The sequence below is a fragment of the Ambystoma mexicanum genome, chromosome 14 (assembly GCF_040938575.1).
Source record: "Ambystoma mexicanum isolate Mex_15411 chromosome 14, UKY_AmexF1_1, whole genome shotgun sequence".
Taxonomy (NCBI): domain Eukaryota; kingdom Metazoa; phylum Chordata; class Amphibia; order Caudata; family Ambystomatidae; genus Ambystoma; species Ambystoma mexicanum.
The window spans coordinates 448225807-448240669 of record NC_090940.1 but is presented as its reverse complement, the minus strand read 5'-3'; the positions used below and the strand labels follow the sequence as shown (position 1 = coordinate 448240669).

General features: G+C 47.0%; 1 protein-coding gene across 3 annotated transcripts in view; it reads right to left on the bottom strand.

Moving 5' to 3' along the window:
- Window positions 1-14863, bottom strand: part of KTN1 (kinectin 1) — a 3101875-nt gene that overhangs the window by 50425 nt on the left and 3036587 nt on the right. For all 3 annotated transcript variants that reach the window (XM_069637667.1, XM_069637665.1, XM_069637666.1), the window contains one exon: window positions 3197-3317. In XM_069637667.1, coding sequence (XP_069493768.1) covers window positions 3197-3317 — 121 coding nt within the window. The remainder of the gene's footprint in view (window positions 1-3196; window positions 3318-14863) is intronic.

Genomic DNA, 14863 nt, shown 5'->3' with positions numbered 1-14863 from the left:
TACTCTGATTGGCCCAGTGGTGAGCCGCCCGGCTCACCACTTAGCATGTGTGATTGACAGCTAGGCTGATGAATGGGGGTTTTTCTGCATAAAAGCAGAGCCTTTGGGACTGGAACTTCAGAAGTCGCCACAGGACCTAAGAATCCGAAGAGGGAAGAAGCTGAGCCATCTGCAACGACAACACCACCAATGAAGCCCTGTTGCAACTACCACACCACTTTCCTGATGACTAGAGAAGATCTTCTGCTGGATGAGTCTTCTTCCTCTGAGCTGGTGGGACCAACCAGTTCGCCCTTTTCACCTTCCAAAGACGCCTCTTGGTCGAATCGCCCGTGCCAATCACCCCGGCGGCCGGATAGCCAAGCTTCACCACTTTTACCGCGAATAAAAGGAACGCACCTTTTATTGACGAACTCTGCGGCTGGTTTCATCCCTGTGCAGTGCAACGACTCCACGTTTCCTCCTCGACGAGATCCTCTCTTCCCCTGGTCGAAACAACAAACTGCAACCACTGCCAGGAACAACTGCCATCGCTGGATCTTCCTCTCTCTTTAAGGTACTGTGTCCTGCCTGACCTCCCTTTCTTCGGTTTGCCCAAGGTGACCCTTAAATCCTTGGCTTTCCAACTGGGTTGGCCCCAGACCTTCTAACTTTACCTTCTTGAATCACCCCAACCGCTTTTGAACATTCTGCGAAGACTTTTAGTGCATTTTAAACCGTGTGATCCTGGGCACATTTTGCTTTGCTCCATTTAAAGTGGGCCTGGCCTATGAACTTTGGCTCTACAGTGTATACTGCCTTTTTTCCCTTGCTGAGAACTCCTAAAAGTGTTGGGACCTGTTTTATTTCTATGCTCTGCCTTTTTCTCTCCCTTTAACTGAACTATTGGAGTGCAATCAGGTTACAGGCTCACATATGTTTAACAAATCGTGGTGTTTTAACTCTGACTTGTCTAATAGTTATCAAGGGAGGTGTGTATTCTTTACCTGACTGTGTTTTAACTTGCTTTTGATTTAGAGTGGTAGTATATTGCCAAAAGTGTGTTTTAAATAAATAATGATATATTTTTTATACAAAGCTGTGGTCAGTGTTTGTTTGCTCTACTGTGTTTTTAGTTCTATTGTGTATATACTGCCCTACTCTTCTTGAGAGAAGTCGGACTGCTCAGCCACAGCTACCAGGTAAATGTGGGTGGTGCAGACTGCTACCAATTGGGTTTACTGCTTACTCCTTTAGTATTAATCTTTTTGCAGTGGTCCCTAAGGGAACTGCACAGGATTCTGCCTAACACAACTCACTGCATAAGTGCTGTCTCTCTCTTCTACTTATTTGTTCTCTTTGACATGTTAGGGTCATTTCAACATTGGGGTGCAGATTTGGAAGTCTTTGGGTTTTTCTTGAGATGACATCACCACCTTTGGGTTTATTGACCGACAAGAACCACACTGCTTGGCGTCATGTTCCTTGCCCAGGCACAAGACACACGATAGGTATTGCTCTGTGGTCAACATGGAGTGGTGGCACTTGTTACAAGCCTTAAAGTCGGATTTAGATGGCACAAGGAAAAAACTGGCATGTGAGTCTTCAAGTAAGAATAGAAACTGAGCTGAGGAATGCACAGTGTCTCCCACTGATAAAACATTTACTCAGGGGCTGGCCTAAACCAGTCCACCAATTACACTAAGGGCAGTACATAGAGTTTGGAAGCATGCCCCTAAAAACCGGCAAAACCATAGGATCTGGATTGGGATGTCTTGGGGACTTTACCCAGTGTGTAATAGTATAAACCGAAACCGCAGGTGCCTTTATGGGTTCAGTATGAACCTACGTCAGCACAACAGTCCTTTTGGCTGTGCTTTGTGGGCCACAAAAACAAAGAAAGGCCACAAAATCAAGTCGGGCAGGGCTTAAAAATGTACATTAGTACCCATATGCCCGATATATAGTTGCACTGGCATAATGATGCAGTAAAGTGGCGACAACCCTGGTGTAGCCAAAGGAGAAATTACTAACCCGTTCTTTCTCTGGATTCTTCTTCACCAGATTCCTCATCACATAGATATGCATTCCAGCGTCAGCTGCTTGGACACTTTTTCGACAGGGGATGTAGTACGACACAATCGTTGACTCCTCTTGATTCTACCGTGCCACTCATCAGTTCCGGGAGTGATGCCGGCCGCCATATATACTACATCACTATGCCCCCATATATCTGTTATTCACCCCATTATCACCCCAAACTCAGCAGCCGCAGAGGAAGAAATCCATAGGATTCGGGAAGAATCAGGACTGTACTGAAAGTCACTGAATGACAGCATTTCAACAAGGCATCAAACTGTGCCGAACCCATCATTCATAACCTTGTTCCATTAGAAGAGGACAATCTTTCATAGCGCGGTCAGATGGGAGGGTGATGAGGAATCTGAGGGAGAAGCATCCATAAAAAATAATATTACTGGTAAGTAATTTCTCTTTCAATGTATTGCATCCTCCTGCAGATTCCTCATTACATAGACTCCCAAAGCAGTACACAGTATGGAAGCGGGATGAAAGTCCTCAGACAAGGAAGCTCTGCAAAACTGCGCTGCCGAATCGAGCGTCTGAACCACCTGCCACATCTAGGCAGAAATGCTTGGCAGACGTGTAGAGCGACGCCCACATCACTGCACAATATATTTCTTTCACAGGTACACCCCTCTGGAGCGTAGGATAGGCTGCCATACCCCTGGTGGAATGTGCCCTGATGTCTGGTGGCAGATATTTACCTGTTCTCTGATAACACTATGGCATAACAGAAGTTATCGAAGATGAGAATCTGTGGGAAGGGATCCATTCAAAATATTGGACTATACCAAAATAAATATCATGCATTCAATTCAACGTGTCTATAATTGTCAATGTATGTCACTCAAACAATAGGTATGACAGAATTGTGTTTTTAGAACAATATCATCAAATCTGAGGTCAGTTTAAAAAGGTTTGTTTCAAAAACAAGACTTTACAGGATGAGCGTGCAGGGTAAAATTAGCAGAAAATCTATGCCCAACGCTAGGAAATGGGTGGTATTAAAATATTGCTTTGTCTCTTGCACTTCCTTTGCTGACTTTAAGAGTTACCAGAAAGTTTGGGAATAATCAATAGTTTGGAGGCTTGGTCAGTTCTCAAAGAGAGCAAAACCCCACTAGCAGCTCCTTACCCATTATCTGGTAGTGTTCATTTCCTTTTGTAAGCTGCTGGTTTAATGCTTGAAACAGCTGCTGTAACTGAGTCACAGTCTGGTTTAAACTACATGGCATCACCTCTTTAGCATCGGTCTCCTAGAAAAAAGGAGAAAACTTCAGATTCAAGCAAGAAACGTAACCACTATAACATGTTCACTGTAAAGAACCGCAAACAAACAGAAAATGGTGAAAATGTTTGGTATACAAGCAAGTTCAGTACAAGTGCAAGTTAATGCAACACTGGGAAAAACAGATTACTTACCTCTCAGTAATGATCTGTCTGAAGGATGTTCCTTCTATTGATTCCTTATCTTTGCTATTCTATTTCTTGCACCAGCTGTTCTCAGAAACCTTTCACCACCAAGGAGTGTAGCACGTTTCTGTGTTGGCTCCGCCTGGCACCAATGCGTGCTGCAGGCCAGACATAACATCGGGCCAGTATATGTAGAGCTGCTGCACCCTATGACCTCAGATGCCCTCTTTTTTGCATAGCAGACAGCAGCTGAAGCACTGCAGAACAGATCAGGTGTATGAGCTAGTGCCAAGAGGGGTAGGTTGGAAGGGTGATGAGGAATTTGAGCAGGAAGATTAATCAGGAAGAAAATTATACAGAGAGATAAGTTTATCTAATGTTCATCTGATGGATTACTTCCTCCCACCGATTCATCCTTTTTATGGACTCCCATAGCAGTAGGTAAATCTGGAGAGAGGATTACAAGAACAAATTACTAGCCACTGGTGGTATTATTTCTGACGGATGTTCCTCCCACAGATTTCCAATTTTATATATATTCTCCAGCTTCGGCTGATCACGGAAATATTTTCGGCAGCAGCATGTGCTATTTGATGTCTGGATGTGCCATTGGTGTCGGTAGCTTGCACTGCACCCATGCCCTTGGTAGTAAGGTAAGTAACTTGCTCATCTAATGCACTGTGCCCTCCCATAAATTCTTCATCCAAGACAGACTCCCTTCGCAACATGAATATTAAGGAGGAGGGGAGCGTGAACTCAGAGGACAAGATCAAAATATAAGCATTTGGAGGACTGCCCTGCCAAATCAGGCATCCTGGCTTGGCAGAGAATGAAGGCAATAGAGCTGTGCAGAGATTTGCACCAAAGACCACACACGTGTGGCAGATGTCTAGCATCAGACCTCCCCCTCTTGAGAGCCGAATTAGCAGATATTATTCTGGTCGAGTGCTCCTCTCCCTGCTTTGGAGTATCATTCTGAAATGCATTCAACTATTCATCTGGACAACTTTTGTTTTGATACAGGTTTGTGCAGTCTGGGGCCAGTGTAGCCTATGAAAAGCTGGTGCTCTACTGTAAAATCTGTTGTGGAAATGTAAAAACTTAGATCCCTTCTAGGGTCCAGTCTATGAAATGTCATGTCTTCTCTTCTTTAGATGGTTGAGGAGGCAGGCAGAATATTGGAATGGGAATCTTCAGGGAAACTTGAAATTCAGAGACCACCTTTGGCATACCCTAAGCGTCACTTTATCTTTAGAGAACACTGTAAATGGTGGCTTAAGGATAGGGCTATAAATCAGACACCCTTTGTGCAGAAGTGATTGCCACCAAAAGAACAAATTACTTAGCCCTCGAAATATTCTTTCTGATGGATGCTCCTCCCGTGGATTCCTCATCTTAGATGTTCTTTCCTGCCATTTCAGACGTAAAAAACTTTTTTCTCAGACGTGACGTCGATACAAATAGCACGCATGGTCCTCGAGACCTCAGTTGTCATTTTTTCATGGGCTCAGCCATGTTGGGGTTAGAAACAAAGACAGACGTTTTAAGCGTTAAAGGAGAGGGACATAGGAGAGAGCTCTTTCACCTTGGGGCAGGGTGGAAGGGCGATGAGGATTCTGTGGTAGGTACATCCATGAGAAAGAACATTACCAGGGCTAAGTAATGTGTTCTTCTAATGGATTGTGTCCTCCCACAGATTGCTCATCTTAGATAGACTCCTATAGCCATAGGATGTCAATGGGGGAGGAAAGGAAGAAACTCTGCAGCAGTTATATCACAACAAGTTTGAGGACACATCTTCCGAAATGGGATTCATTAGCAAATAGAGTATCCAGGCAATAGTGTTTCGCAAACGTGTGAATGGAAGCCGACTTTGCAGCCTGGCAATTATCTTTCGAAGGTACTCCTCTTGCAAGAGCCGAGGTAGCTGCCACACCTGTAGTTGAGTGTGTCCTGAAGACCTCAGGGATTTCTTTACCCACTGTAGCTTTGCACTAGACACACAAAGAACAATCCACATGGAAAGGGTTTGGTTTGTCACTACCTTGCATGTTTTCGGACCAGTATAGCCAATGAATAGTTGGTCCTTCAGTCTGAAATGGTTCGTTCTAGCGATATAGAAACTCAAAGCCCATCTTGAGTCTATGTAATCTTTACTCCTCTTTAGATGGTTGGTACAAAACTGATAAGCTAATGGTTTGCAATAAATGAAACTCGGACACAACATTCAGTAGGAAAAAAGGGTGTACCCGAAGAGTTACCTTGTCTTTGGAGAAAATTGAGAAGGGTGGTTTGCAGGACAAGGCCTGTAATTCACTCACCCTACTGGCTGAAGATATAGTGACCAAGAAGGCAGCGTTCCATGTAAGGAGGCTCAAAGGGCATGAATGCATTGGTTCAAATGGGGAAGCCAGGAGGCCACAAGGAATGTTAATACCAGATTAAAGTCCCACACCGGTACAACAAAGGGTACCGGGGGAAAGGTGTTTGTTAGACTTCTTAAAAATTGAATCACCAAATGGATTGTGAAGTTCCACCAGCTGCAAAAACGTTTCCAATGGCAGTGGTACAAAGCTTTTGTTGACGATCTCCTGGCTGAAATCACCTCCTCCATTACGTCTTCCGGAAGGTCCCAACCCCAGTACCTTAGCTTTTCAGAAACTATGCGTGCAGGTTACGTTTATGTATGCTAGGGTGAATAACTAGGCCTCTCTCCTGGGAAAGAAAGTCTGGCCTTTGGTGAAGACGACGTGGGGGACATAGGGACATGTCAAGAAGGTCTGGGTATCATGTCCTCCTGGCCCAAATCCGGATCAGGTTTGCGCCGTACCACTTCAAACTCATGATCATTTGAGTGATGACGGGAATCGGTGGAACGCACACAGAAGCTGGAACTTCCAGTCCACCACTAATGCGTCCCCCAGTGCCGACCTCAGGGAAAATTCCCAGGAGCAAAAAGGTTTGCACCTAATGTTCACACTGGATGCAAAACAGATCCACCCAGGGGGTTCCCAGAAGGCGAAGATCTCACAAAGACTTCTTGGCACAGCACCCACTCATGGGAGACCGAGCCCTGCCAGCTCACGGCATCCATCATTGTGTTGTCCTTTCCAGCGAGGTGAATTGCACCCTACACCGCCTCTCTTGTTGATGTAGTGCACGGCCACTGTGTTGTCTGTCATGATCAGACAGTGTTCCCCTGTAAAGAGGGCAAAAAGGCCATCAACGCCAGTCTGACTGCCCTCAGCTCTAATAGTTTAATGTGCAATCTTGTCTCTTCCAGGGACCGCCGCCGACTCAGTCAACGTCAATGAACCCCCCAACCTTTCAGCAACGCGTCCATCACCATCGTCGCTTCCGGCCAAGGTTGCCAAAACCGTTCTCCTGCCATCACATTCTCCCTGCAAGTGCACCACAGGAGATCCCTGCCCGACTGCGACCATTGAGATCTGAGGGCCCATTTGAGCGATCTCATTCTCGAATGGGCCTCTGGCAGCAGAAAAATGCTGTTATGCCATGAGATTAAGCAACTGTAGGAAGTCTAAGGTTGGCAGGTATTGAGCGTTTTCGAATCTAGTGACCATCTGTTGGATGTGTAGAGTCCTGCTCTCGGCGAGGGAAAGCCTTGCCCGAGGGAGAATCCAGAACCGCTCCAATGAATTGGAACATTTGAAAAGGTGTCACTTGAGACTTCTGGAAATTGCGGGAGAAACCCAGTCTGTAGAGGAGGGAGCAGTTGTGATCTAGATGATGGGGGTCGCATTGTACGGCACTGAGGCAGGAGTAGCCTGGACTGATTAACCACCTCTACCTCTTGAGGGTCTGGAACATTTTCTTTGAGCCTGGTGGGTAGTAGTTTGTTTTCCCTTGTGACCATAGCTATAGTCCGAAAAGGTTTGCCTTTCCAATATGATGCAATCATAGTAGGCTGCCTTTCCGCTGCTCCTAAAGATTTTGCAGCAGCCTTGGAGGCCTGCAATTTCTTCAGGTTATCGTTAGCCTTTGGCACAAATATATGGGACCCATCAAAGGGCATATAAAGAAGCTTTGATTGCACATCTTGCGCAAAACCTGATTTCCTCAACCAGGCAAATCTTGTGAGAGAACTTGCTGCCATAGCCCTTCTGACACAATCAGCCGTGTCAAGTTCCCTTCGGAGTGCTTGGCACATTGCCTCTTTTACAGCACCTATGACATTTAAAGAAACGTTCCCTTGTTTCCCCTATACTGATATGCTCTGCAGCCTCAGAAATGACAGACCATAAGGTATGTGTTTACTTAGGAAGTGCACAAGAGGAATTCACCGCCTTTAGGGATGTGCTGCCAGAGGGTAAGACTTCTTTGGCCAAAGCATTGTACCTTTTGTTATCCCTGGGGTGAAGAGGGGTAGGAGACTGCCTTAGTGTTACCAGTAGCTGCCAGAACCACAAGGCTATCATGCATAGGGATTCTGGGTCAGATGGTGCTGGCTTGAACATTCTCGCCAAATCCTTATGGCCCAGAGCACAGAGTTTTCCACAGCTCCAATAATGGATTTCACATGTGTGCCCTTGTCCAGAATTTAAGTCAGATCGCATTCTATGATCTCCCTTGAAGGGTCCCAAGGCATCAGCCACCTTGGCCATTTTGTCCCATATGCCACATTGGGGTGGACCTGAGGATCAGCCTAGAGTAAATCTACCTCAGGGGAAGTATCGATTCCACTGGCATCTTTTAAAATGGATGCCAGATCTGAAAGTCTTCTTCGGCTTGAAATTCCAAAGGCTGTCAAGTTAGGCAATCCCCTTCTAGACTTTGGAATAGATCTCAAAGTCGAGGATTCCTTAACTGTCGATGCCGAAGAAGCCAATGGTGGCGTCGAGAGCTCTCAAACCTTTGCTGAGATTTTCACCATTCCTGGGCTCTTAGGCGCATAAGGAGGACAGCCTTCCGAGACCCTGACAGATTTTTCGGGCATGGTGGGCTCGATGGTCTTCAACGAGGAAGAGGGCATACCTGCTTTCTTAAAGACCTGCATTATTTTGAAGTGTAACTCTTCCCACTTTTCCACCAAAGTGGTTTACAGAGCAAACTGTGCCAGTTTATCAGGTGAGGAATCGTGGACGAGTGTCTCTGCCACTTCCTCTTTGATGAAGAATATTAGTGTTTAGGAGTCGCTCCTTGAGTGAGACCTTTTACAGTGTTTTTTTAGACGGTTTCTTTTCCCTCTGAGGAAATGTTTACACCGTGAAGCCTTTTCCCTCATCAGAATTTTGCTTCGACAACCTCGAACTGGGCAACTTAGATGTCAAACATCCGGGTGGGCGCTGTGGGACGCCAACAAACATGGCCGCCTGAGTGTGTAGCTGCGCAGCGGTACTAAATCCTTTCTGACCCATCCTGCGGAACGGTATATCCTGGAAAGGCGGACTCCCCGGAATCTGGTGGCTACTGGTCTTCTGCATCGACCGCTCTATTGAGCCTCAAACAGTGCCGGAATCCTGGAGATACACAACATTTGCGGAGTGCGGGTGCGCTAGCCGTGCTGCCCATCCTCCACTTGCGACTCTGCTTTGCAGAGCTCCAGCCTGGAGGCGACGGCAGCCCCTGCCCCTGCCCGCTCGCACCGTAGCACATACAGCAGCCGACCAGCAAAGACAAAGTGCAGCGGCAGGACCAGTGGCGCTGGCAACGGCAAGACACAGGTACGCAGTGCACAACTGCGACTCCCCAATCATTGAGCATGCACGTGCCCCCCTCGCCGGTGCCGACCGTGTGTGCTGTGAGCGAACATTCGGGTAGAGGGAGGCCCCTGCTGACACTACGGATCCGCAGAGAGGTACGTGCTGCAAAAGCTGAATACTACACCGGAGTAAGAACACTGATAAACTACGTGCGCACCCCGAATATAGGGTCGCAGCAAACATTGGGCTGCCATACTGAGACCGACGACCGGGGCGGGCGGCCACCGTGTTGGGGTGCCCGCGATCTGGGAAAGTGAACATGAGCCCATTAGTGGGAACCAGACTCTCAACAGTCTGATTACAGTACCCATTGTCCCCTGCCTGGAGATATTCGAATAAGGATAGGCACATAATACCAACCCGATCCTCACGCAGTGCTATAGCCCCCCTGGAACACAAGTCCCTTTGCATTGTACGAACACTACTCCTCTTTATGTGCTCCTTCATCGACTTGCCGGAACTTCTCCCTGACAGCACCGGAGAACTGCCTGCCACGACAGCAACGCTTATACAGAAGCACACACCCCAACAACCATCTTGATCAGCCTCACCGCAATTGACACCTAGTTTGTAATCCTTACAACAAAAGAATCAGGAAAAAGGCCAGAAGTTCCACACAGCCCCTCCTAGGGACAGCCTGACCGCCCGGCCCTGTGGGCACTCAGAAGCGGCGGTACGACCGTAGGAGACTAGTACATGCCTCCGGGTGCAGAGAGGTGGCCATTCACTCGCACCGAGTAACAACCACCGCCCAGAACGGCGCACCAACACCTAGTATCCACCTAAAAGGGGATCACAGCTCAATATACTTATATATTCCCATGCTCGGGGTGTCCACCTGAACCTCCCAATAATCCCGTGACGGGCCGCGCAATACAACACCCCTTACATCTGGAGTCCATATCCAAATCAAGCTAGGACACAGCCTGCTGCACTGACTCCCCTACGTAGATATGCTCAGGACGAACAAGAGTGGCAGAAAGGGCCCTATGGACGCCTATATTAGCTTAAGCATGGAGGAGAGGGAATAAAAGTACACACAAGCAACATCCTCATGTGGTCAGACCCCCACCACCAACACCTCAGACCCATACATGACGTTGCTTCAGGCTGGTTTTGCTGCGGTCAACAGCAGACTAGACGACATTGGAAGCACAACATCCTCTATCAAATCAGACCTGCAACACGTAAACACCACGGTTACTGAGGCAGAAACCAGGATAGGGGAACCGGAAGACAACTCGACCAAGCACAGCAAGGACATTGAAGAAATCAAGAGAAACCTGAAACTAGTCCAGACCAAGTGCAACGATCTGGAATCGAGATTGCGCCGGAAGAACATTTATTTTGTTTGTTTGTTAATTTATTTATTTGCGCGCCGGGCCCTGAGGTAGCAGGGCGCATGCGAAAAGAAGGCTTACAGCTTAGTTACAGAAGTTACAATGTTACAGAGCATGGTAAAAACAATTTTCTTAGGCTCAACAGGATGAGTGTAAGGCAGTACATGTGCAAACGGTATATAGACAACAGGTCATCAAATAGCTGACGTTACATAATGGCAAATCAATATCAGGTACATTACATGCAGGTAAACTAAGTAAGTACGTGGGGAGAATGCGGGTTACATATCATTCTCAGTAAGCCATTTTATTGTGTGTTTTATGAATTTGTGGAACGTTTGGTCAGATCTAAGTGCGAGAGGTAGGGAGTTCCACAATTGAGCTGTCCTAACTGGGAAGCTGGACCCTCCAATGGTGGACAGTTTAAATCTGGGCACTAGAAGGCAGATGGGGCTGACTGTTCTTGTTGGTCTAATGGAGTTTTTTCTGGTAAATCGTTCTGTTAGGTAACGAGGGGCTGTATTGTTTAAACATTTGTAGATGAGAGGCAGATTTAAGATTAATTTTTTCCTGGGTGGAGAGCCATTTGTGTTTCCGTCTAAATTCAGAAATATGTGCTCTTCTGGGAATGCTTACGGCAACACTAAGTGCATTATTTTGGAGCACTTGTATTCTATTGATGATTTGTTTGTTTGCCCCTATGTAGAGGGCATTACAATAACCTAGTTTTGATAGGATGAGGGCTCTGGATAGGATTAGGCAACTGTCGCCTGATAGGAATTGTTTCCTGGCTTGTATTAATTTACATGTATAGGCCGTGGATGAGGCCAGGGAATTCACCTGTTTGGTGAAGGATAGGGTTGAGTCGAGGTAGAAACCTAGGGTTTTTACTTCTCTGGCGACCTTGATAGTGTTCCCATCGATAATAAATGCCGAGTAATTTGGGTTGAGTTTTGCGATGCGAGCTGCAGTGCCCAGGATGATGAGCTCCGTTTCATCATCGTTCAAACATAGGCCATGGTTGGCCATCCATGCTTGAACGATGCTGTAGACTCTGTTCACCAGAGCCAGATCTTCCACATAATCCCCAGTAAGTGGTAGGAGAATCTGGGTATCGTCTAGGGTTGTCGGACTGGCAGAAAAACCCCAGAATGTCACGATGGAAATTTTCCTTGAGGAAGTGCTTTGTGCCGTCTTCCCAGAGGCAAAATTCTCCCAACAGTTCCTGATTGAGAGAGCCCACAGGTCCCTCACTCCTACCCCGAAACCCAGGGCCCCACCACAGACGGTAATAGCCCACCTGCTCAACTACCGGGATAAAGACCTCATCCTGAGACTGTCCAGAGAGAAGGGGACACTAACCTGTGACTCCACTAGGCTCCATATATACCCCGACTAATCCAGTGGAGTGCAGGTGGCCCGACGGTCATTTGATCAGGCGAAGAGAGTGTTCTCGGCACGTTCAATACCATACGCTATGCTCTTCCCCGCCAAGCTCTGCCTGCAGTTCTCCGGCAAATCACACTTCTTTGATATTCCTGAAGAAGCTATGGGCTACATCAGGCGCAATATCCTGATTGTACCAATAAGACCGACCATACCTCATCATCCAATATAATTTCTGCTGAACTACTAAGATGCGCAACGGCCCTCGGGGCGGTCTGTTTGATTTAGATCGGTGGCACCCATAACGAGCCACCCAATGTTTCAAATGTTGACATAGTTTCAAGGGGTCACACTGTCCATTTGGGGGGGATGGTGAGGGAGGGGGGAAGGGGGGGGAGAAAAGGCCAGTTGCCTTATTGTAAATGAGAGAAAACCACACAACAATACTCAAACAAAAGGCCCACGTTTCCAGACCTATAACGGAGGCCTCAGGAGTATTGACAGGTTGTGAGAAATAAGAAAAATTGACAAGTGCAAAGACTACACAATACCAGATCTGATGTATGATGCCGAGCCAACAGGGACAATACATCACCAATGGCCACACCAGGGAAACCACAGGGTTTCCCTGGAGACTCCTAACGTGGAACATTAGAGGCCTTGCTCACCCGATCAAGGTTAGAAAACTATTAAGTTACGCAAATAGGCACAACATTCACATCCTCCTACTACTACAGGAGACCCACGCAACAAGGGAAGTGACTGATGCAGTCGCCCTAACTTGGGGCCCCACGAACGTTGCCACAAACTATTCTACACAAGCCAGTGGAGTGCTCAGAGCAGTGCACAAGCAAACCAACTTTCAACTCACCAGGTCCGAAATAGATGAGGGCGGCCGCTGTGTAATCATCAAGGGTACACTACACAACAAAGAAACTATTATAATCAACACCTACGGCCCTAATACTGATTCTCCGGGTTTCTATCTAAAGATCCTTGCATTGATATCACCGGCAGGTCATGCCAATGTACTATGGGGTGGGTATATTAATACGATTCTGGACAAGAACCTAGACCAAACCTCTGACGGCAGCAGGAACCACTCCAAATCTGCCCTGACCATACTCCAGGCTATGTCCACACTCCTCCTCGCAGATGCGTGGAGAGAACTTCACCCACAGGAGAGGGAATATACCTTCTACTCCACTGTACATGGCTCCTGCTCACGTATAGACCACTGGCTATGCACCCCGGACCTCATTTCAGAAGTGAGCGCTTGCATGATATATCCTCACACAATGTCAGATCACTCCCTGGTCCTCCTCGAATTGACACCGTCTACTGCAGAATATACTGCCCACAATTGGAGGATGCCCCCTGCACTACTGAGGGATGACCCACTGATAGAACCCCTCAGAACGGAAATAATAGACTTCCACGTACGCAACTCGGACCCAGTCAAGTCTAAGGCAACGATCTGGGAAACCTTCAAGGTCTGGCTGCGAGGGCAACTGATGGCACAGACATTCAGAGCGCTGAAAGCAATAAGGAAGGAACTAGACCACTCCGAACGTGCACTGAGACACCTGGAAAACGCACACACTCTGTGCAATAGCGAAGTCCTTCTGCAAAAAATCTCAGAACAACTGACGAAATTCAGGTCATTGGCCGAACGAGAACTTTTCTATGCGACACAACCCACAAGAGCCAGGAGATACGGCGAAGGGAAAAAAGCTAGCCAAACGCTTGCTAACCTCATTAAAGTTGAGCAGTGGATGAGACACAACCAGCATTATGGATGTGGATGCGAATGTACAGACTAAAACTGCTGATATTAATGAGGTATTCCAGAAGTTTTACAACAAACTTTACTCTAACAAAGACCAGGCATCCCCTGGAGAACTACGAGAATACTTAGACTCATTTCCCCTGCCCAAAGTGAGCGAAACCGAAAAAGTGACCCTGGACCTCCCCTCTAACCATCGAAGAGATAGAACAAGCCATAGGGGATCTACGGGCGGGCAAAGCCCTCAGATCCGATGGTATCCCAGTCGATCTATAAAAAACATTTAAAGTAGAATTAGCCCCTATACTACTGGAGGTTTGGGAGGAGGCTCTAGGAAGAGGAGCACTGCCAAATACCATGAAATAAGCAATAATAACCGTACTCCTCAAACCTCACAAACCGCCTCAAGATCCTGCGTCCTATCGACCTCTGTCCCTAATCAACTCGGATGCTAAGATATATGCCAAAGCAATCGCAAACTGCCTAATAAAAAACTTGAATAAACTAATCCACCCCAACCAATCGGGATTCATTCCCACCAGATCCACTGCGTTGAACCTCAGAAGGTTCTTCGCCATCACCTCTCAATTGGACCCGAAAGCCAAGACAATAGCAGTCACTCTAGATGCTGAAAAAGCATTTGATTCTGTATCCTGGAACTATTTGTATGCTATACTAGACAAGAAGGGGTTCGGCCTGGTATTCACTATATACATATGGGTCCTATACACTGATCCCAGGGCAATGGTTAGAACGAACAAATCCCTATCTCCAAGCTTTGCACTTGGGAGAGGCACCAGACAAGGCTGCCCGCTATCCCCCCTTGTAACGCTCACCTGAACTCTGCGGGAACCTTCTGGAACTCCAACTGACTTCTACCTTCCTGGGAACTAGACATGTAATTTCTGTGAAGAAAATAACAATTTTCCCTTCCTTAGTTTTCTTTTGTTAAATAGGAGGAACACACTGATAACTATGGGACCAGCAATAGCTCACCTTGGTATTTAATTTGTTGAGCTCTCCATCCTGTTCTATTCAGGGGCGCAAGTCCTGAAGATGGGACACAGGAGAATGTTTTCTTCTATAAGGGGCTAAATGGGCTCTGATGGAGAGCAATTATCACTGGGAAGAGGAAATGACTGAAACCCTATCCT